The sequence below is a fragment of the Rattus norvegicus genome, chromosome 5 (genome assembly GCF_021556685.1).
Source record: "Rattus norvegicus strain SHRSP/BbbUtx chromosome 5, alternate assembly SHRSP_T2T, whole genome shotgun sequence".
NCBI lineage: Eukaryota > Metazoa > Chordata > Mammalia > Rodentia > Muridae > Rattus > Rattus norvegicus.
This window is the reverse complement of record NC_141538.1, coordinates 85,099,945-85,123,944: the sequence shown is the minus strand read 5'-3', so window position 1 is coordinate 85,123,944 and position 24,000 is coordinate 85,099,945. Positions and strand designations below refer to the sequence as shown.

General features: G+C 39.5%; 1 protein-coding gene across 6 annotated transcripts in view; it reads left to right on the top strand.

Annotated features, from left to right (window-relative positions):
• Nucleotides 1–24,000, top strand: part of Astn2 (astrotactin 2) — a 975,380-nt gene that overhangs the window by 299,744 nt on the left and 651,636 nt on the right. For all 6 annotated transcript variants that reach the window (XM_087659925.1, XM_087659924.1, XM_087659923.1 and 3 more), the window contains 1 exon segment: nt 13,590–13,697. In XM_087659925.1, coding sequence (XP_087516051.1) covers nt 13,590–13,697 — 108 coding nt within the window.

Here is a 24,000-nt window from a genome sequence, read left to right as displayed (position 1 = left end):
AGACAGATATATCGCTGGGGGTTGCTGGCAATTAGCCTAGGTTAAAAAAAAAGGATTTGGGGGGGGGTGTCCAAATTCTGTGGCAGAACCTTTCCCAAAAGAATGAAGTGGAGAGTGATAAACAAAGAGAGACTATATCTTCCTATCTGCACACAGTCGTGATATCTATCTATATATCTATCTATCTATCTATCTATCTATCTATCTGTCAATCTATCTATATGTCTGTCTATTAACTATCTACCAGCTACATATATATATATGTATATATATATGTATCAATGTATTATATATCATCTATGTATCTATTTATCATCTATGTATATATCTATGTATCTATCAACTATATATCTGTGTGTCAATCTATGTATCTATCTATCATCTAGGTATGTGTCTGTCTGTCTGTCTGTCTACCTATCTATCTATCTATCCACCCTTGAGATAAGTCTCACTACATAGCCTACATGACCTAGAACTTGCTAAAAAGATCAAGCTGGCCTTGAACTCAAAAGATAGCTACCTGCAATTGTTGCCAGAGTGCTGGCATTCAAAGCATGTGTCACCAACGTGGTTTGATGCTGTAATGTTGAACAAGATAAATGCTCCATTCAAATGTTGTTTTCCTGTAAGTAATATAGGGATGACCACATCAACTTAGCTACACTCTTTTATTATATACTAAATGGGTTTTCAACACACAGATGCGCGCGTGCACAGGTGTGTGTGTGTGTGTGTGTGTGTGTGTGTGTGTGTGTGTGTGTGTGTAAACCAACCTCTAATCTTGCCACTTGTCATTTGGCAGGTACCTAATAACTATGAGAAGTTCTGGCTCTTCATATTTACCCAATCCATACAGGACATAAAGTCAGGAAATAGTGAAAATGCAAAATCAAGAAGATTGGACACAGGAGTTCTTAGAGACTAGAAGAAAGTGCTGAAATATGCAGATATAATTTGGCAATATAAATTATACTTTACTTTAGTATAGAAAAATCAATTCTACACATACATGACAGGGAAAGACGTGCTGTATTTGGAGTGCATGGGAACAAAGAATTAAGGGTGTATTGAATGTAAGTCAGCTTTCTGCCCCTCTGCTTCTCCTGGAAATCCTGGTACCATGATGATGTCTCATATTCTGGACCAGCAGCTAATAGCCCAATTCTCTTCAATACAGGTTAGACCACACCTGTGCTGTCAGGCCTGATTCTAGACATTAGAATTCACAAACCATTTTAGCAATCTAGCTGTGTTTGTAAGGATGTGAAAAAATTAATTCCAAGAATTGAAAACATATTAGCATCACTAAGATTTTAAAATATTAATGTAATATCCAGTGCTATGGAGGATGATGGGGGATATATGGTATGGCCATTTTTATATATGCTGGATTACGATTTTATGTGCATAGATCTCTGTCAAAAACATCTTAACAATATGGATCTGAGACCCGAATTAAGTCAATACTTTTTTGCATGGCAGTTCTTCTTTACGTAGGTTTCACATGGCTATTTAAGAAAAACTCAGTTTCCTCTAGTGGAAGTTCAGTGAATATATCATCCATTCTCTATGGCTAACACAAAATGAACTCTATGCTCTTTGTTTGTTTGTTTGTTTGTTTGTTTGGTGGTGGTGGATGTGGTGGTGGTGGTGTGTATGTTTGTGAGTGTTTGTGTGTACGTGCTTTGTTTTGGCCTATGTTTTGTTTTGATTTGGTTTGTTTTGGAGATTTCTTTGCATAGTCTGTTCTCTTCTGGAAGTAGTTCTGTTGAACAGGCTGGCCTTGAACTCACTGAGACCCTCCTGCCTTGTGTATCACAACCTCCCAGCAAGTCTGGACCATTTATCCTACTGCCTGGTTTTGTTGTTGTTGGTTGTTTGGTTTGATTTTTCAGTTGTGAGTTTTTCTGCTTTTTTTTTGTTTCTAAAAAGAGAAAGGAAGAATCAGATGTTGGGAGGGTAGCTAGGTAGGCATAATCTAGAAGGAACTGGAGGAAGGTAAATCATGATCAAAATATATTATATAGAAAAATGTTTTAAGAAAAATATTTCAAAGTCTAGAACTTTATTTTAGTGGTAAAATGCTGACAACTTGATAGAGGCCCTGAATCCAATCTCCAGCAACATTTTAAAATAATTAAAAATTTAGGCACTACATTGTTGGTTAAGTAGTGAGGTAAATATTAAATTATATTAGAGATGAATATTAACACAAATTCTAATATTGATGACTTTCATCTTTATTTTTATTATATATGTGTTCTAGGTTTATTTTACCTAAAGAGGGGAATGGTGACCAAAATGAAGAGAATTATTATTTAGAGGAAATAATACTAATTATTTTTAATGTTTTTTGGTGTACATGTTTGTATTGTTGAAGATATTAATATGAAGAACACATACATTGTATAGACAGAAACTATACAGTAGAGAAATGCTAAGCATATAATTGGATCCCAATATGTAGTTTACATCAAGAATGTACTCAGATAACTTTGACAAAATTCACAGAATATCCTCAAGTCACTAAATAATAATAAACATTGTACAATATATGCATAACAAATTTGTGGCTCAATACACAAACAAGAGTAAATAATAGTGTTGGGCTTGGTTACTATGGTTTTTCTTTTTTTCTGTATTATGACTTTTGTAAAATAAATTGTAATCCCCAAAGTCCTAATTTGATAGAATGTGAGAAACATTTGAAGGGATAATTACTACTTATCTTGGGTGGAAAGCTTTTGAGTAGACTCACTAGCTGTCTTATGAAGGGCTATTATATGGAATAAGGGACCAACCTGACCTTGTCATTCCAAATAGATGGTGGGTATCACAGGTGACTTGATTCCCATCCAACAGCAGAGCCTCAAATATGCCCCTTTAACCAATTGCCGCACCCCAGAACTCACTTCATATCCTACTTCCATTTTACCAGTTAAGAGGTATATGACCTTGAAAAAGCCATTTATAATATCTTGGACTCTGATATTCTCATCGTTCAAATGAAGTAACAATGGTGACCTCATCCAATCATTGTAAGGAACAAATGCATTCCTTATTTTGAGGAATGGATTTAAAAGTGTTGAGTATTATTCAATATTTGCTGAATGCTAATATCTTTTTTCATTTATTATTTTAGTAACAAAACAGAACTAGACAATGTGTCTCTGGAAACTGAATTTATCTTTCCATTACCCAGTTCTGGCACATGCTCATGGCTTAAAAGACTCTGAGTATCCTTATAGAACTAGATACAGTTGTATCTAATATTAATTTCCTTGGCAAAACATACCATCCTGGAAAGCATGCTTTATAACTTTAATCTTTTGCTTGTGGATCCCAAAAATCAAGAGCTCATCAAAAACCTGAATTCATCAAAGATCAAGGAGGCACATATTGTCTCATGTCCATGATCACCAGGCTGAATCTAGGTAAACATCAGTATTAGAGGTGAGTTAGAAGCAGTTAGAAGACGTTTCCACCATATTTTGGCACCAGAGATGGCTGAATTATTTTGACAATTGGTCTCTGTGTTGTTAATGACCGCTCCACGTGGCAATGCCTCTCACTATGCAGTGGCAGGTTTCCAAAGAGACAACATAGAACACCTGTGCTGCTAGAGAGCTATGCTGACTCTTAGATGAACTTTGGAGGTCTCTCCTTCGGTCCTCCATGGATAAGTGCATTGCAGGCTAATCCCTCAGGTCATTGCAGAGTTAGAGCTGAATCTAACTCTGATTTGGGCCAGAAGAGATAAAAGGACAGAGACAGAAAAGAAAATAGAATGGGAAATTGTGTAAGACTGCCTTTGAAAACACGCTCTTGCCCTGTTTAACACTCGGATGTTTTAGAAGAGAATATTTTATTTTAATTAAACAATGGGTTAAATTTGACTTAAGGTTTTTGTACTGTTTAGGGCCAAAATTTGATGAATTGGGGTGTTCATTCCTGAAAGCTGGGACATCTCTTCCTGGCATGGTCATACTAAAGTAGAGGTTAAATGACAACATTGGTTTAAACTGTTGTAAGAACAGTTTATCCAAAATGAATGTAACTTCTATTTTTTTGTAAACAACGATTAGAAAAGGAAAATTATGCAATATGAATGACTAAAAGTGAGGAGAATTTTAAAGACCTCAGTTTATTTTCACTGAAAGGATCGAACTACCTGTAACTCTTCAATATATTTCCTCAAATATCAGTGTCTACACATTCATGCTTAAAGTATATGTTTTAAAAATATAATTGCCTTGCATTATTACAGGTTTTACTCTATAGTTTATAGCTGTATAAACATCCAATAACGAATTTCTAATTTCCTCTTTTGCCTGATTGATTGATTCCTCTCTTCACAGATGATTTTACTGTGAATCACAGTCTGGTCTTACATTTTTAAACCCTTCTCCGTAATTCTTCAGAGCACTGTGATTAAAAAAAAGCTTCATACTCTTTGAATTAAGATGAATTTGTCTTTAGGACTGGGTCTTTGACTCAGTAACAGATAATTTAGATAGGGTGATGAGGCCTTCTCTCAAAACCCTAGTACCATAAAATACATACGTGTGTATTTGTTTCCATTCTATACATAGTGTGATTAATATTGTGTATCAGCAACTATGTAAAATTCTTCTTTGTATTATTCTCTGTACACATTTGTGCACAGAGAATTGTGGCTGTCAGTAAATATAGATTTATATCATAGTGTTTTAATGATCTCATGAAGCTGTGCTTTAGAGTTAAGTCGTAATTTTTGATGTCTTCTACAAATATGTGTATTTCTATTTTTATGAAATTATAAAAATCGTGTTTAATTGTATTTTATTATAAATATATTTCACCATAAAGATCAACTTTAAAATTCAACATGAGCCAGAGATATGCTCCAGAATCTTCTGGGAATTTAGATAAACCAGTTTCTGAATCCAGCTCTTCCAGCTTACCTATCTGATTCCCTTACTTCGGCTAAGAACTAGAGCTACTTTTGCCTGTTGGCAGGCAAAACCTAAGCTCATGTGTAGTCATCTCTGTACAGTGTCCTGGGCACTATGTATGGCAGATACCCATTAATGTCAAAATACCTCAAAGTATAAGCTAGATGAGGTGTTCATTCAAAAAAATTTGCCATGTAAGCATGAAGGTTAATCCCCAGTTCCTACCTGAGAAATGCTACATGTGATAATGCACTTTGGAGCTCACTGAATTGACAGTCTAAGTGGAGACCCCCAGGCCGCTGAGAGATTTTGTCTCAAGATAGATAGTTGAAATTCCACACTCAAGATAGTCCTTTTTGCACATGCACACATAAGTCCACACTGTCCTGGTTAATTTTTGTCAACTTGATACAACCTATAGTCATCTGGAAATAAGGATCCTCAATTAAGAATTCCCAAAATGAAGTTGAGCATATCTGTGAGAGAAAGCCTTGACTAAGGAACGGTGTGGGAGGCTCAAGTGCACTCTGGATATTATCATTCCCAGGCAGGTGGGCCTTCTCTACTTCAAAAACTAGCTGAGCATAAACCAGGAATTGAGACAATAACTTGAATTCCTCCATGGACTCAACTGTAGATTCCTGCCTTGAGTTCATGCCCTGACTTCTTTCAATAATAAATTGTTTTCTGAAAGAGTCAAAAAAGATAAACCCTCCCTTTTCCAATGTTGCTTTTGGTCAGAATGTTTTGTAGCAGTTACCAAAACAAAAGCAATCTCTCTCTCTCTCTCTCTCTCTCTCTCTCTCTCTCTCTCTCTCTCTCTCTCTGTGTGTGTGTATGTGTCTGTCTGTCTGTCTGTCTGTCTGTCTAAAAGGTAAATGTGAATTAACATCTGAAATTTGGGTCCAGAGCTGGGAGCATTTACTATTTGGGTAGTTCAGAGGACAAGAAAAGTTGTAATGGTTTCTGTCCTCTACCCATGGCTGCCACCATTTATAATCTCAGGATGGTTGGGGTGTCAGAAGGGTTTTTACATTCCTTAGACACATATTTCTCTATTTGGTTCAGTTTGGGGCAATCTGAAAGTACAATATCATTGTCATCCACTTGAGGAAGACATGGAGCCTGAATAATTTAACATGTCACCACCATCCATCATGATAGTAAGAGCAGGAGACGGAGTGTGGAGAGGCTAGAGGCAGGCTTACCAGCTGCTGACAAAGGAGATCTGTAGACAGGCCAGCCCCTGCGCATAACGTAGATTTGCAAAGAAGAACATCCTACCTCACATCGAGGCAAGGACCTTGTTTTCTCCTGCTTTCTCAACAGTATGACCTCTGATTTTTTCAAATGTGCTATTTTGCCCAAAACCAAACTAGAGATCATGTTTCCTGTTTTCCACCAGCTATCTATAGTGAACCTCTAAATACTTAGGAATATCTCCATCTCCTTATGGGCAAACTTCATAAAATAATTTCTCTAAGGAAGCTATGCACCACCTCAACTCTTTTTTTCCCAGCTGTCCCTCCTTTCCTTTTTGTACATCCCTTATGCTTCGTGTCCACCATCAGTCTAGTTATATTAAAAAGCAGAGGGCTTTTTAAATTTTTTTAAATCTTTAACTAAACATCTACATAATAAAAAATGAACCATTAATTATTTGAATGTGCCCAGTTCAGTGGCATTTCACAAATTTGTAGATTTGTGTAACCCTTACCTCTATCTAGTTCCAAGCAGACTCATCACCCCAAATAGAAACAAGTAGTCCTTACTAGTTATTTCCTATCCTACCACCCTCTTCCTAGTCCTGGGCAACCCCAAGTCTACCGATTTCATTTCTTTTTTAGTGGATCTTCCATGGATAGCTCATCTAGCCTACACCTTACTGCTTAAGGTTTTTATATTCAGCTGCTTTCATTTAGCAAAATGTTGATGTGGTCTATCTGCATGGTTTATTATGTCAGCATTTGTCACATGTCAGTATTATTTCATGTGGCTTGACTGCATTTTGTTTATACATTTGTTGTTACTAGCTTTGAGCTTTGTAGAAGTTATAACTACAAATGTCCACATACAAGTATTTATTTTAATAACTTTCTGTCCTTAGTGTTGCATGCCTTGATGTAGAATTCTTGAACTATGTAGAAAATGTATTTCCAAAACATTTTCCATAGCAGCTGCCCCATTTTTATCCATTGTTATTGTATGCTTTATTTTATTTGTTGTTCTCTAAACCACACTAGCATTATAGCCTGATATCAATGGGTTTTTATTTTGATTTCCTCAGTACATAATAAAATTGAGCTTGATTTTCATGAAAACAGGATGCTGAATCAGACCAAAACCAAATTTAAAGATGAGTTCTGCTCTCTATAACTTCCATGGTCTGATGCAGATTTGAAATGTTGTTTTGCTTTTTCGCTAAAATTAGAAATTTCTTTTGCCTGTGAGACTTCATGTGAAGGAAGCATGTATTCTCACATGTAAAATGCCCTTTATAGCACTCTTTGTCCTGTGGTATGTGTTTGGGATAACACATTGGTGGCTATATGCAAAGTATTCAGAAAAGAGAATCAGGAGTTCTAGGAGTATGGGCAGAAGTCCTAAGTTCTGAGAAGTGGATCACCTCTTCTGTTCTTTTTCAAGTCTCTGACTAAGTGGAAATACCAGAGCAGCCCTAAGTAATTAATGGCTCTACCTTAAGGCACTAAATCATCAATTTCATATCAAAACAGCAGCAGTGGGAGCCCTTTACCATCCATCTGAATCACCTCTGCGTCAGTCCACAATTGGCATCTCACCTCTTCAGATTATGTGGATACTCGATGGCTATATACCTTGGCTAGCTGCCACCTTTCTGCGATGTCTCGGTGGAAGACTGACTACCTATGCATCCGCTTTTTCTTTCCTCCTAATACAGACAAGTTAAAATTAAGAAAGCAAAGTACCCCAACTCTCAAGCTTTTGAATTCTGCTCTAATTGTTCATATGAAACATAACATTGTATCCATAATGACCATGTGACCTGACAGTCAAATAGTGAGTTCTGAGGGGTGAAGTTTCTGGGCCAAGTTCACATAGCGAATGCGTAAGGCATAGTATTATAAGTCATGTTGGATACCAATAAATTAATTTCCTTATACAGACATCTACAACCTGTCAAGGCTCATGAGTTAAGCCAATATGAAACTAGAGCCTAAGAGTCTCGACTGTGAGTAGTGTTGTTTAATGGGATCTCATCTTAACCTTTGTTTGTGTGATACACATACAAAATTTAACAATCTATGTGACCTGTGGCTTATTCATCTTTCTTCTGTGCCCAAGTCCTGGCCCTAATTATTCTTTGGAAAAGTATTGGCTGTACAAATGCCTACAAGAATGTGTTCTCCTGTGTAGTGGGTACATGAAATACAGGTTGTCTATATGAAAATGTGTTGCAGTCATGGCAGACATATATACCCTGTTTTGAAGACTCACTATAAAGGAATAGATGAGATATTTCAGTGCTAAGTTTTATGTAATTACAGTTGGACATGATATTTTTCATATATTTTTAAATGTACCCTGAATATTAATTTAATTCGATCATTTTTACTATTTTATACTTTATTTATTTCTACTTAATGTTGCCGAATATATGTCTGTGTACCATGTGTGCTTATTGCCCACTGAGATCAGAGGAGAGCTTTGGATGACATGGGAATGGAGTGACAGACGGCTGTGAGCCACTTCTTGGGTGCTGGGAATTAAACAGTCTTATGGAAGAACATCCAGTTCTTAAAACCACTGAACCACCTCTCCAGCCCTTATTCTTATCTTTTTAAGAATGTTTTCTTTTTAATTTTTTTATTTATTTTCCTCTTACGCATCCTAATCCAGCCACTGATTTTATTTATTCTTCACTCCTACATGCATTTCAATCACACCTCCTTCCACACCTTCCAGTTTCCCCCCTCATTTTCCCTCTCTCTCAGATCTACTTCTCTGTTTTTCTTCATAAAAAAAAAGTAGGTCTGCCAGGAATATCAACCAAACATGGTATAACAAGTTTCAATAAGATTAGCCTCAATCAAGGCTGGATGAGCAAACCAGTAAGAGAAAAGGAGTACCAATGCCGGCAAAAGAGTCAGAGACACCCACATTCCCACTGTCAGGAATCCCACAAGAGCACCAACGCTTAGACTTACGTATGTGGTTTACATTTTATTTCTACTGGATAGGCTGGAGAGCAAATACTATTGCTGAAACTCAGTTTCCCCTCTGAAGATATTAAAATACTGCAGAGCAGAGGAGGGAACCAGAGGAGGTTTGAGGATGAATAGCGACTATTATTCTTCCTGGTTTACAAGGTGTGTTTTCTGTGTTCTGAGGCATATGGAAGGATGGATAAGTGCTAATATCTTGCTAAGCTGATTAGAGTTTTGGGGAGTTACTCTTGCAAACCTCAGAGGAGAAGCTGAGAGGAGGAGAAAATATGTTCCTGTGATAGGATGCTGGTAAAGCCCTGTGAAGCTGCAGTGCTTAGCATGTGGGGTCCTTGCTCACGTACAGACTTTCGCAAATGTGAGCGTGCCTGCACACACATGCACACACCTTCTCCATGTTATTCTACTTGTAAGAATGCTTTTGGAGATAGAGAGGCTCAACTACAACGTGAAATCCCACTTCCTGCCTTGCATCACACTATTCAGATAAAAAGGGCTCCCGATGTTGCCAATGGGAAGCTGTGCACATTAAATGAGGTATTTGTTCATTTCTTATTGCGTACCAGCAAACAGCCTGAAGGAAGAGACTTGACAGCCTCTTCGAATGGTAGTTCAACTACTTATAAACTGTGTGACCCTGGACGTATCATATCACTTAACTTTTCTGTGCCTTCATGTTCTCACCCATAAAAAAATAAAAAATAGTAAAATCGTGTTTTGCTTTTTAGCACTCTCCTGGTTATAACTCTCCTGGAGGCAACATGTGCTAAAGGCTTATTCCAGTATCTCACAGAAAGACAGGACTATGTGTTGTTAACTTTTCTCATTACATTAGAATTTTCTAATCCCCTTTCTGTCACCTCCACTAGCCTGTATCAGAGAGGGAATTCTGTCTGAATCATTTATACCACATATATTCACTATTCAGAGCAGAGCAGAACATTTTCTTGTCAAAGAAGGAAAGAGAAAAATTAAGTAGGAAGGGAGGTAGAATCCCAGGTTGGAAGGCATAGAATATGAGTTTCACTGTAATAGGCATGGCTCAAAGGGGCAGCATGGATATAGTCCTGGAGCCCTGCAATATTCCCTTTCTCTCTGTTACCCTAATGTACCAGACAGTAGGAAATTGTTCCTCCTGGTCCTTGGAGTGTTTTCATCAAATTCCTTCAATTCTATCTGGATACTAAATCACTAGATGAAAATTCCCAAAAACCTCTTCTTTCTACTTTTCTCTTTTTGTTTTATCTTTATGACAGTAAAAAAAAATGATGATAATTTTTAATGTCCTGCTCACAAGGGACTTTCTGTTGTTCATCTACTTCCAGAAACACATAGGGTCCCTAGAAGCTCCTTCCCAAAGCTAGGCTATTTCATTTGTTAGAGTTGGGGTCTCCTACTGCCTCGAAGCCCTGCTGTTATTTTCAGTTGAATTGAGATGTTCTCCCAGCTCATGTGTAATGATACATCAAAGGTTTATTCTGGAGATGTTTTAAGGATTCTAGCTCTGTTGGTGTTACAATTACTGCAATGAAACACCATGACCAAAGGCTAGTTGGGGAGGAAAGAGTATATTTGACTTGTATATCCACTTTGGAGTCTATCATTGAGGGATGCTAGGACAAGAATTCAAACCACCAGAACATGGAGGCAGGAGCTGATTCAGAAGCCATAGAGGAGTGTTGATTACTGGCTTGTTTTACATGGCTTGCTCAGCCTATTTTCTTATAGAGCCTAGGGCCACTGACTCAGAGACAACATCACTTACAATGGACTGGGTCCTTTTCTATTAATCTCTAACTAAGAAAATGCCCTATAGGCTGCCTACAGCTCAGTCTCATAGAGGCATTTTCTTAATTGAGATTCCTGCCTCTCAGATGACTTTAACATGTATCAAATTGACACAAAATGATTCAATACAGAGGCCAAGTCGAATACTAGAGACCCTATATTGAGAGCAAGAACCTGAGCCCTAAAATGTAACTCTCCTAATTTGCCCCTAGGTCCCTTCTGGCAATTAGCTTTGACCAAGCATGTCCTTGTTTCTTTACTTCATTGCAGTCCTTGTGTAACTCTCAACATAGCCTGGAATTGTCTGAAACGATATTTTCAGTTTAGTAGTTGTCTTCACCAGATGCATTGTCTATAGATGTGTATGTGCATGATTGGCATGGCTGCTCACTGAGACAGTGGAGCTCACTATACTGTGGGGGGTACCATTCCCTAGGCCAGTGATACCAGAATGCGTGAAGGAGCTATCAGAGCCTGACCAAGACAGCAAGTGGACCAGGAAGCAACATTTTTCCACAGTTTTTCTTTAGATTCCTTCATGGATTGCAGGCCCAAGATTTCGCAGTGGTGAACTGCCATCTTTAAGATGAAACAAACCCTTTCCTTTGCTGAGTTGTCAGACAGTTTGATCACAGACATGGAAATCAAACTAGAATAATTACCTAGATTGTTAATTACATCTCCCTAATGACTATATCCCCATGAGGATGTCATGCTGTCATGTATACAAATCATGCAGCAATGGTGCTGGAATGAATAAAAGTATAATACCCCGCTGTGAAGAGGGTATCTGCAAGTGTAATGTCAGTATAGTGAATGCCATTTCAAATCCCTACCCAAGGAAATTACAGAGTAAAATCCTTCAGTGAATTGAATACCATTTTCCTATAATCTATGACTTTTCTTTTCCTCAGGTAGAACTTTCGAAAGGTAATGGTTGCATCGTGATTGATTCAAACGATACAAAAGATGTACAGGGCAGAGTAGCCTCCCTCTCCCCTCATTCTCCAGTCACTCTATTCTCCACCCAGGAAAGCCACTTTTACCAAATTCTTGAGTCTCCGTGGAGATAATCTATTATTTGTATAACTGAAGTTAAATTCTTTAAAAGCCCCTTCTTTCCCCCTGCCCACCCACACCATTCTCTGGGTTTTCTGTCCTCTTTGATTCTTCTTAGAATTACTCGGTGTCTTAATCTATATCTTTCAATAGTTATCTTTTTTTAAAAAAAGGTAAAAACACACAAAAAAATCTGAAAGTAGTACCAGCCATAATGGTACATGCATGTAATCCCAGCACTTGGAAGGCAAAAGAAGTGGATCAAGATTTTAAGGCTAGAATGAGCAAGTGAAGAGAGAGTATCTCAAAGTCCTGACGTGACTCAGTCACTCACTCACACTCTCACTCCCTAACAACTAAACAGAAAGTCAACAACTATAAATCTCAAAAACATAAAGATTAAAGATAGTAATCTGTACTTTCCCCTTAGGAGTTAAAGACTATTAGTATTTGGGCACTGTTCTTTGAGCAAGCAACTGTCTATAGCTGACAAATCATGCTCCTTCTCTCCCGAATGTTCCTCTGAATCCATCTCTGTAGCATTTCCCATGTTCATCCCCCTTTCCCATCCACTTTGTCTCTGTCCCTCTCCCATCCTGTACCTATCCTTCTGGATCATCATGGAGTCTCCTGCTGCTCACTCACGGTTCACAGACAGGCTGCCAAGAGTATCCTTTCTGGTTCACACATGCAACTAATTCATTTTCTTTCTCTGGGAACTTCTGTGACAATTAAAGAAAAGGCCACATGACCCCTTAGTGGTGCACTCAAGTCTCTCATCATGTGGCATGAGCACCTCATTGCTAGTCAGCTCTGGGTTTGATGTTGTCTGTATCTGCCCACCTCCCTGATCTCAGGAAGGCTTCATAAGGCAGCTCCTGGAAACTCCTTTTTTTTTTGAATGCCAAAGCCCCATCTGTCTTTCAAACCATGCTTTAAATCTTCACTCCTCCATAAAGCTTTCCTAGGTCCTCCATGTTAAAATGAATTGCTTTTCCCCATATTCCTTCCATCTCGTTGTCTGGAAAACATAAGCCATGAATTAGGTTTAAGGCTCCTAAGGATCCCATTTGTCCCCCTGCCTAGCTTATGATACTCCGGCTGGTAAGGGCAAAGCAGCATTTATCTTTGTGTCTCTGTGTCTGGCTTTAAGCCTGGCATATCCTGAGCCTGTGGTTGAAAGGAATCTGAAATTAAGTTGCCTGGAGAATTTTATTTTTAGAGTTAATCCTGTCACGTGTAGCAATAGTCGGTTTCCATTATTTAGTACACACTGTGGACCTCTTTCTCTGCATGTCATATTTCTTCAAAGCAAATCCACAAGGTTTAGAGTTACTGCCTTGTTTTAGAAACAGCCGAGAACTCATAAAGGTGAATTGGAATCTCAAGGTCACATACCTTGGAAGCTGCTGAACCATGATTAGAACCCATATCTGCCTCACTGCCAATCTCAACTACTTCCATTCATCATGTAGACTCCTGGGTCACTGGGGATCATCAGGAGAAGCCCAAGGAGAGAGCTCTGGGTCTTCGGGATGGCTGAGGGATTTAACTAGCTTCTGGAATACTACAAGGCCAACTGACTGATGGCGCTTCTTTGCAGGGGGAATCAGTTTTGGGAGAACCAAGGGAACATCAGGCTCAGAAGCAGATGACGAAACACAGCTGACGTTCTACACAGAGCAGTACCGCAGTCGCCGCCGCAGCAAAGGTAATTGAGTCCTTGAGTAGTTTCCAGAACCCCATGTTTCAACACATTTAGCATCCCCAGACCTGATCACACTACTGACTTTTAATCTTTTTCTTTTCCATTCAGTTCCTTATTTCCTGACCAACATCATTCCCCAAAACAATTAGAGACAATTTCCTGTAAATGTATGTATATTGATATTTCAGTATAGGAAATGAAATAACTAATCATATTAAAAGGAAACTAGTGCTAAAATTAAATCAGATTTAGGTTAGATATGTGCTGGGTAATTCGAACCATGAGTGGAGGGTAGATCTTAATATGAGTTAGCAATTTAACTTTTCATTTCTTAGGAGCAAAAGTGTAAAGTAACATTCTGAAGTGAAAAATGTAGAAGTTCTGTGGGATAGAATTAAACATTTGTCCATGATACTGTGTTTCTCTGGAACTGAGTATTCTGTAGTTGGCCTCTGTCAACGAGGCATTATGTGACCTACTAAAGAGTGCCTTCAACATTTATTCATCACAGTGACAGTAAGTGAAAGGGATATCAAAATGCTGGAGCAAGAGTCATTACAGGGCTGTTCTGTCACTGAAGTTCACACTTCTCTTATGATTTGGTGGGATATACAAGAAAATACTGTATTTCAGGAGAACTTGTACAAAAGCAATACCTCCTCTCTAAGTCTTACCTAAGGCTAGGGAATTGGCAAATGTGAAGAGGTGTTTGTATAAGAGACCCTGGAGTGTAAACATATACTAAATGCCAAGGGCTAGGACAGATTGTCAAGCTTTGACCACTCAGTGAAAGGAAGGTTCTACATTACAGGGAAGGCATGCCTGTCACCTACACTGTGTGTCATTTTAAGAACTATGGTTAACCATTAATATTGGTGGGTTATGGACATGTCAGAATTTCTTTCCTCTACTACACAGAAGGGAGCTGAAGTGTTTCCTGAGCCAGGAACATTTGTCCATGATGGACCTTTCATAGCAACATCATGAATCACATACCTTTGGAAACATTTTGCCCTTGGGAAAGTTATTTACATTCCTTCATCTGGGGAATGGGCCTTGTAATGGCTGTACCTGCCATTTAGACTTGGCTATTGATTTTTATCACAGTATATAAAAAATCATCACAGTAGTTGGGGTAAGGGAAAAATGGAGGGGGATATTTTTAATGTAGCTTCGATTCTTATTGCTTTGATTCTAGTCTCCCTCCACTTGGTACCAATCATGAAAAAGGCTCCATATAGGAAGCACTCTCATTGACACATCCCCTAAAAGGAATTTTCAGCCTCTACAGCCTTCAAATAATAGGTCCTGCTTCTAAGTTCAACCCACACAGTGGCTTTCTGGGATTTATTGTATTGCACATTTAGAAGCTAGTGATCAATGATTCCTGACCTGTCTTCTCCTCCCTCAGTCCACAGCCAAAATTAGAACAAGGGAATGGTAGGTTTCCTCAGCAGGACTGGGCTATTTATAGCTAATTGGAAAAGCATCAATCACTAAGCATGCCTCCTATAAATTAAAGTTAAGCTTAAAAAATAAAAGCAAAGGCAAGCAATAGGACTTGAGATAAAAGATTTGGCTGACAGCCCCAGACACTCCCAAAGATCTGTCTGTGTTCTTAGGATAGTGTGAGTAACATGGCTGTGGTATCCTCCTCCTCCTTCCCAAGCCCTGCTTGCCAAAGCAGTGCCAAAGCCACTTCCTCCTTACCTGTGTTTCCCACTAATATCACAGTCTTCTTCCTGCATTTCTGATTTCTGCTGCACATGCCATTTCCTTTGCAGGATGCTGTGTTGACTTGATATCTGCCCACTTCTTTTATCTGGTTGTTTTCTTCTCTTATTCTTCTGTTTCTCTCTACTGCCACATTCTCTTCCTTCTGTGTTTATCTTTCTTCTTACTCTTCCTTTCTCCTCTTCTTTGTTCCCTGATCTTTACTCCAGCCATTTCCTAATTACTCTTTCTTTCTTTTCCTCCCCTCCTTCCATACCTAGCACATACATACATACATACATACATACATACATACATACCACAGCCAGTGCTACAAGCAGCAACCACATGGAGACAAAAGCAAGGGAGGTTTTTGAATTCTTTAACCATGTGGAGGTAGCATTATATAAAATGGGAAACTACTTGACAATGAAAAACAGAAAGGAGAAAGATACAGTAAGGAAGAGAACCGAATGAGGAGAGAGATTCATGATAGACCATGAACGTACCTCCCTTTGTTCTGGACCACAAGCAGGTGGCATTGCTATTCAGAGTGCATTGTTGATTATACACTTGACCGTGTTAAGGCTGTCTTTCTTGCTGCTATTCCTAATGCATCTACTGCTGATATTTTGTTGAAGATGTGACATTGATCAGGTCATGGCAAAGCCTCTGTTCTAGGCAAGTGCACTTAGAGCCAAATGGCCAATTTTTCAGATGCTACAGTTCTACATGCAAGAGACAAAGCCCCTCCTGTTCTTCTTAGACTAACCAACGGAAGTGATGAGACTGTACCACTGCCAGTATTATCTGGGACAACAAATAGCTCAAAAGTAAACCAAGACAGGTCTGCGAGTCCTCCATGCTACCAGAATAACAGAACACAGTATTAAGAATTTGGGGTTTCGGCTCCCTGAGTTACAATTCCAGCCTAGACACTTACTGGTGTCATTTTAACATGTAGCTTGTGCATCCCTGTGCATCAATTTCCTGAACTATAAAATGAGGAAGTGAGGATATAAGGCTCAACAGTCTAGAAGAATGTCCTAAAGATCAAAATTGATTAATATCTATAAAATTTTTAAGCAGATTTTAGGGTGTAGTAAAGACATTGAAACAGAATTAAACTACCAAGGAAGGACCAATATGTGTCTAAGGGTATCAAGAATCTCACATCAATTGGCAAGTCACTATTGGACATTAGTTAAAATCCACCTGTTCTGGCTTCCATTATCTGGAACTTGGAACAATAGCAGGAAAGACAGGAGCTGGTGAAATTCTCTCGTGGAGCTCCCTTCTCTCTGTGCTATGCACCAGTGAATCTTTTAAATGTGCTTGCTTCAGGCTCTGTGTCATTTGAATCTTTTGCCCAAGTTTTTCCCATGTACTATTTCTCAAGAGTGTGTGCCAGGACCACAGTGATGTCCCCAGCCACCTCTGTGGACTGTACTTCTCACTTTCCTCTTCCCCAACATTCCAGTATTCTCCCTACCTCCTTGGCTGCCATCCAAGCTCCTCCTCAGCAAATGCAGTGAGTCAGCTGCTCCCTGAGTTCTGCCCAGCAGTATGTGAGCCACTCTGGCTTGGTAGCAAAACTAAAGTATGAGGAACTCAAGGAGAAAGAGATAAAAATACCAGGAAAGGCAAATCCCTAGGCTGTAGGAAACAGCTCTCGTAGCATTTGGGATTCCATATTAACTCACTGTACCCTCTTTGTATCCATCCAAAAATAAAACCTGTGCTGTCTTTTCCAAATCAGGAAGCGTGTGGCATTTGACTAGTGCCATCTTTGAAGTGCCTAGAAAAAAATGAGATCTCTGGGGCTCTTTAAGGACAACAGGACCAGTGGATTCCAGTGGTTGCCTTCTTTTCACATTTAAAATTTTTAAAAGAAATAGGCCATTAACCCATCTCCAAGCTCAAAACATTGATTTATGTGTTGTTGTTTGTTTGTTTTCTTTTCCACTTATTTCCCAAGGCTTCTTGCTCAATGGTCATACAACATCTCTTTCTAGTGTTCCTGCCTTGAGCTTGCAAAACTTCCACAGGCAAGCCTCTCCTGGAATGTTCTCCTCCGTTCTGATTGCAGTCACTCACTCTGACCTCTCTCCTCTTCAATGGCATCTTCTGCAAAGCCATCCTACACCACACATACTTTTCCTGTTTTATTCTTTAGCATATTCTGTGATCTTCCCACTTTATAGATGCCATCACCATAATATTTTGACATTTACTCAGGTGTTTTAGACTAAGTTTATGTTCTCCATAGACTTAGAGACTTCATGATAATAAGAACACAGTGCCCAATCTGCTTCCCCTAGCACCAAAAGCAGGCATGGGCCACAATGGACCAAGTTTGAGTGAATGGGTAATGCAAAAAATAAATGAGAGTAATAACACAATGAATGGTGTGATTATGAGTTATGCATAGTGGCCGCTTCTTTCCTCTTTGCCTTTCTTATTTATGCTCCATTCCTACTTTTGACAATTGGGTGGCCTCTTCTTTTCCTTTCTCCTTCCTGATTCCAGGGAGTGAAATTGAAATCCTAACTCTCCTCCTTTAATTCTTAATTTCACCAGAGAGAGCCACGCCTAAGTTTGGTGGGAACACTTGAGTACTGATGGGGAAAGGTGGACTCTTTAAATGTGTTCTTTAAACAAAGTTAGGATAAAGCTATTCTGAGGGCACACACTGAGGCCTGAATCTATGTGATAGACAGTGTACACCTCAGGTTGATGTCTGAAAAAGAATTGAGAAATAAGAGGAGAGGGAATGTTTTCAACAGGTGTGGCAGGTACATCACTCTCTCTGTTTACATTTCTCATGAGAGACATAGAACTGGTGTTCAACTCAGTCCTGGACTCAACTGGAAGTTTGGGTATCAAGTAATTGCTCTGAGTTCGGATGAGTTTTAACTTCTGGACACTGCCCTTTGTATAAAATCACACTCTTAAAATATCTCTCACACCATGAACTAGTCCATGAATTATAAAGCACCCAAAGGTGCTCAATAAATAATGTATTGTTTTCACATTTTTATCTTCATTTAAAACATTCCCTGCTTCCAACCAACAACAATAATGTCTCACTTTTGCCTTTTAGGGCAATTGAAAAAAGATTTGATAGATGTGCTTCAAGCTATTTGTAAGACTGCTTTGTGGGCCAGATAGACTTCATTACAACATAGGAAAGTAGGACTAATCACATGACTTTCCGTAAGGATGCCCGTAGACTGCATATAAATGAGCAGGTGTAAAGCTCTGTTTTCCATAGTATGCTGATCCAAATTTATCCACAGGCCATAGTTGTTTGACTCCTGCCATAAACCTATATCTTACAAGTTGTCTGACCTGTGCATCTGGTTCGGAAAGCAGGTAGCAAACTTCACTGTGCTTGGTAAAATGAATCTGACCTCATAAGATTGTGCTGTCTAAAGAGTCTGGTTGACAAACAGAGCTGTGTTTGGTCAAGTAAATAACCACTGGAGATAACAGTTGTTTGAGGCTTACCATTATGGTGGTAGTCTAGAGAATTAGCTAATGACAGAGCTGAAATGATAGGCTGACATGGATAGGAATTTTACCTTATTGGCTGGACATGGTTACTTACAAAAGCAGGTTAAAGATGATGCTGGACCGTGTGGGAAATGGAGGCTGAGCTCCACCATCAGAGTAGTTATAATCTCCTGCAGGACTGGGTTGGAGATGGCATTGGAATTGATATTGATCAAAATAAGCTAGCGGATAATTGCAGGTCCCAAGGAAAAGTACAGATGTGCGGCAAGCCTGAGGCATAATAATGAACAGGACAGACAGTGGTCCTGGCTAGGTTACTGAGTTCTTCCAGCTATGGGAGTTCTAATTTATCTCTCTGCTGTGGCTATGTGGCCTTAAGTAAACCCCTCTCCTTCTCTAACCATGTTCCCATTTGCTGTCTATTCAGGTGCTTTTAGAAGTCTGGTCCTTTTGCGTTCCCATCCAATGTCCTTTTACTAAGCACTGCTAGTTAGCTCAACAGAGAGAAGTAGGGCCCAAATGACTCCATTTGACTTTATTTTTCTTATAATTTTGGTTGCTTGTTTTCATTTAATAACTCTTTTAAATTTTAGATTTATGTTTTATTGCTATGAGCATTTGCCTGCATGTATGTAAGTATACTGGTGGCTGGAGAGGTCAAGAGAGGGCATAAAAATCCCTTCAACTGGTGTTACAGATGGTTATGAGCTACTTGTTCTAGATGACAGGAACTAAACCCAGGTCCTCTGCAGAAACGAGCAAAGAGCTATAATTCCAGCCCCACAACTGTGCGATTGTTAAACTAGGATTTTCTCTTTTGAATTAAAGCAAATCTTTGTGTGAAAATGCATGAATATATGGTATTTTTCTTATGTTCCCATATAATAAACACTTAAATACATTTGAGAATGAAAACACACACACACACACACACACACACACACACACACACACAGTTACTCACATTCACTCACAAACACACTATGAGTTTAATCCTGTTTCAGACGAAAGGGACAGATGATGAAAACTTCAAGCCTAAGCCGTATTTTTAGAGAAATGCTTTGGAGATTAGAAATAGGAGACTGTTCTAAAGTCTAAGTTGAGAGGCCATGACCAAGCTTGTTCCCCTAAGTAGAAGTGGAAAATGTAAAAAGAGGAGCATCCACAGAATTGTACCTGCACAGGTGTAAAGTTTGGGAGTCCCTGGTGTTTTCCGGATGAAGGTTCAAGAGAGATAGCAGAGGCATACAGTACCAGTCCACATCTATTCGAATGCTGAGAACTGAGAATGGGAAAATGAAAAGCCATGTCTTGACATTGGGAAAGTCCCTGACCCTGTCCTCCACCTTCCCCACTAAGCAATTTTAGGGTTTTGTTCAGTTCAAAAGACAATTCATGCAAATAATTCATTGTACACACACAGGAACAAGGTTTCAAGAAGGAAGGCATTTCTTTCAAGGTTAAAAATAGCATCCTTAAATGACAAAAGCAAATGAGATGAGATGCTAATAGGTGGAGTTAGGCAGTGACATATGGATGTTCTTAACTCCTCTCATCCTTGCCACAGTCCCATAAGTTTGAAATTATTTCCAGACAAAACACTCATTGCTTTAGGATGTGCACAGACTTCAGAATTAGCAGGCGCAGGTTTCAGTTCTTGCTCTGCCAGACTGGAGCAACATTGCCCTTTCCTTCTGTGCCTGCAGCCACTGTGATCCGAGTTGGTTGGATCTCTGCTCTTCCTCAGGCTGTTCTGAGGATTAACCGTGCAAAGGGAATTATTATTCAAGGCTGTTGTGTGACAAGTCCAGCAACAGGTAGGTCAGCAGGCCATATCAATGCTTGAGCCACACACCATTCATGGTATCTTTCTAGTGCACTGATCCACAAACTGATCTTGTTTTAGAAGAGGTAAAGAAGCAGGCATTTTCAGTGTGATGATGAATTTGGTTGTCCTGGCCTCCTGGGAACACTGTGGTACAGATTTTACTTTCACTGCCCTCTGCCTTTTGTCTAAAGATAGCTTTTCCCACATACACAGTCGTGTGCCTGCTGGCAGCTGCACTCATAGGACCTGCTACTCAGGAAGAGTAAACACTGCAGACATATTGATCTGTACTTAATCAGCCTCCCAAGAATCTGTTGCCACAATGACCTAAGAGAGATGGCCAGGCTCTGGAGGGCAGGCATACTGTCAGAGTTGTGGGAAGTCTGAGCCTGCTTCTCTTAGTCCAGTAGTTTCCCTCTGAGAAAAACATGACCTGGAGGCTCTAGACTGTCTGCTAGAGCTCCACGAATGAAGACAACAGCGTCTTCCAGGGGTGCGTTAAGTAACTGACCAAGAGTGTGGGGATGGGTTTCAGAAAGATCAGGTTGTGAGCACTAAGCAAAAAGCCAGTGAAAAGACTGAGGCTCCCAGGAAAGGAGGACAAAAGTGTCAGAGGAAGGAATGACCAACTGACATACGATGCACTTCCTGGAAGTCTTAAGCCTTACATGCTAACCCTGGCTCACATTTCACTTAGTTAGGAGAGTAGGAGCCCCAGCTTCTCAACATGAAGGTAGGACTTGATGCTGCCCAAGTCCTCAGCCATGATGCTTGGAGAGTACATGATAGAAACGGGATCAGGGAGACAGAAGGAAAAAGAAAGAACATGTGAAACCACACTGGATTCATTCTGTGCTCCTTGGGCTGCTCTCTTCCTTTCTTAATAAATTGCCTTGTGTGTATCTCAGTACTATCATTTAGCAGATGAGAAAATTGAAACTTACAAGAGTTCATGTATGTGGTATTACCACATGAAGTTAAGGGAAACATAACGAAGAACAGGGATGGCTAAGTTATCCTACGGTTGCATGAGGTAAGTCGTGTACAGTGCATAGTACAATGCTTGTGAATAGAGCTCAGTTAGGAGAATGCTTGCCTAGCGTGCAGGAGGCCCTGGGCTCTATTCTCAGTACCACATAAACTGGGTATACTAGCTCACACTTCTAATCTCAGGGTTTGAGAGTTGAAGATGCTGGGCAGATCAGAACTTTTTAATTTATTTTTTTAATTTTATCCAAAAATTCGGTATTTGCATCATTCTTCTCTCTCTCCCCCCACCCACACAAAAAGGAACTCCTCCTGTGTTCCTATACTTGTCTCAAATTTGTGACCTTGTCCCCAATTACTAATATTATACATGCAAGTACACACACACACACACACACACACACACACACACACACACACACACACACACCCTACTGAGTCCATGAAATGTTGTTTATAGTTACATCTATTTCGGGCTGACAACTAGGAATTGGATAAAGTATCAAGTAGCTAGTGTCTAAAACAAACTGTTTTGTTCCCTCTCTCATCTTCTATTAATTGCGTATAGGTGCTTCATCCATGTCTGCGAACTTGGGAAATTAACCTCTTCCACATCAGCATGTCAACTGCTACCACAATTTATATAGGCCTGCTTCATCAGACACACTGCTGAAGTTTCACGGGTGTAGCTTTACTGTCTTATCTAGAATACTCTGTCTTCAAGATCATCCTTAGCTAAGTGCCATGTCAGTTTTAAATAAAACTTTCTCCAAAGAAAGAACTGATTATAGTGCTTGACCTAGGTCTTTGCCCTTAGGGAAGAGGAAGTGGATCAACATGTTTATGCTATGGATCCTGGTATATGACTGCGCTAGGGCCAGATGGATGCAGTCCATGGGGCAACTGTGTGTATTCACATAGAAAGTGTACATTTTCACTTCTGAACAACTTTTACAATAAGATGAAATGAAAGCTTGTGGTGGTTTGAATGAGACGAACCTCCATAGGCTCATATATTTGAATACTTGATCCCCAGGCGTTGAAACCTCTTTGATGGGTCAGGAAGAATGACCTTGGTGTATGAGATGTGTCATTGGATTTCAAGAGCTCAAACCATTCTCACTTATCACCTTCTGCCCCACACCTGTGTAGACCAAGACTTACGCTCTCCTCTATGACTCCACAACCTGAGTGTTTGCCTGCTGCCACGCTCCCCACCATGATGGTCACAGACACTAACCCTCTGAAACTGGAAACACCCAAATGAACTCTTCTAAAAGTTGTCTTGGTCATTGTGTCTTACTGCTGCAATAGAAGAGGATGTAAAACAAAACTTATTGGTAAATACTTGCCTTCAGGTGTACCCTGGATGTAGGCAGCCTTTTTGCAAACGGACTTATAGCAATTGTGCTAGAGTCCAGCAAATGAGTCTTTTTCCTTAATAGTCCATGGAAGACAAAGCACTTCAGGGTGGAGAATGCTAAAAGATATAGCACCTTTTTTTTTCATATTAACTTACATTTAAATAGCAGCCTTTGCCCTCGGATTACTTGTTACATACTATGTATTTTTTTTTTGTTTCTTTCTTTGTGTGTTGGGTTTTGTTTTTTGTTTTTTCATTTTATTCTTCCTTTCACCTTTACCTCAGGTGTGCTGTGAGGCATGTGTCAGTTGAAGACAGCAGAAAAGACCTTTCACAGGACAATTTAAATCAAAACCACCTTACTTCCAATCACTGGCCAACTGATAAACAGTTATTACAGGACACTGAAGAGAACTGTCCATAAAAAGTAAAAATTTAGCTTCTGGCTCTAGGCCCATTTTGTATAAACAGTCTAAAAACTGCACAATACTCCCTGGAGGATGCTACAGTAAGCTGTAAGGCAGAGCAGCAAATGAGCCCTCAGGTCGTTGTATTCAGAGGGAGTGGTATTTCCCATACATAGATGCAGCGTCAGTTGAAGAAACTGGGTGGTTGGAAGCTAAGTAGCAAATTTCTTTCCATTGGAAGTTCTAGATCCTCTCCCAGGTTAAAGCCAAAAATCTAGGGAGGGGCTCCTGGTTATTTGAGGGGCTTTTAATGCTATGTAGTCCCCTAACCTCAGTGAGCATCAGGGTCAATTAGAAAGTATTAAGGAACTACGAGATCCAGGTATCTACCTCAGATTCAGTGGATGGGAATGCCCAAGCAAGGAGTCTTCTCAATGATGTGAAACCCTTCCTAGATTCTAATTTCTGGCCAACGTTCAAAGCTACCATTTC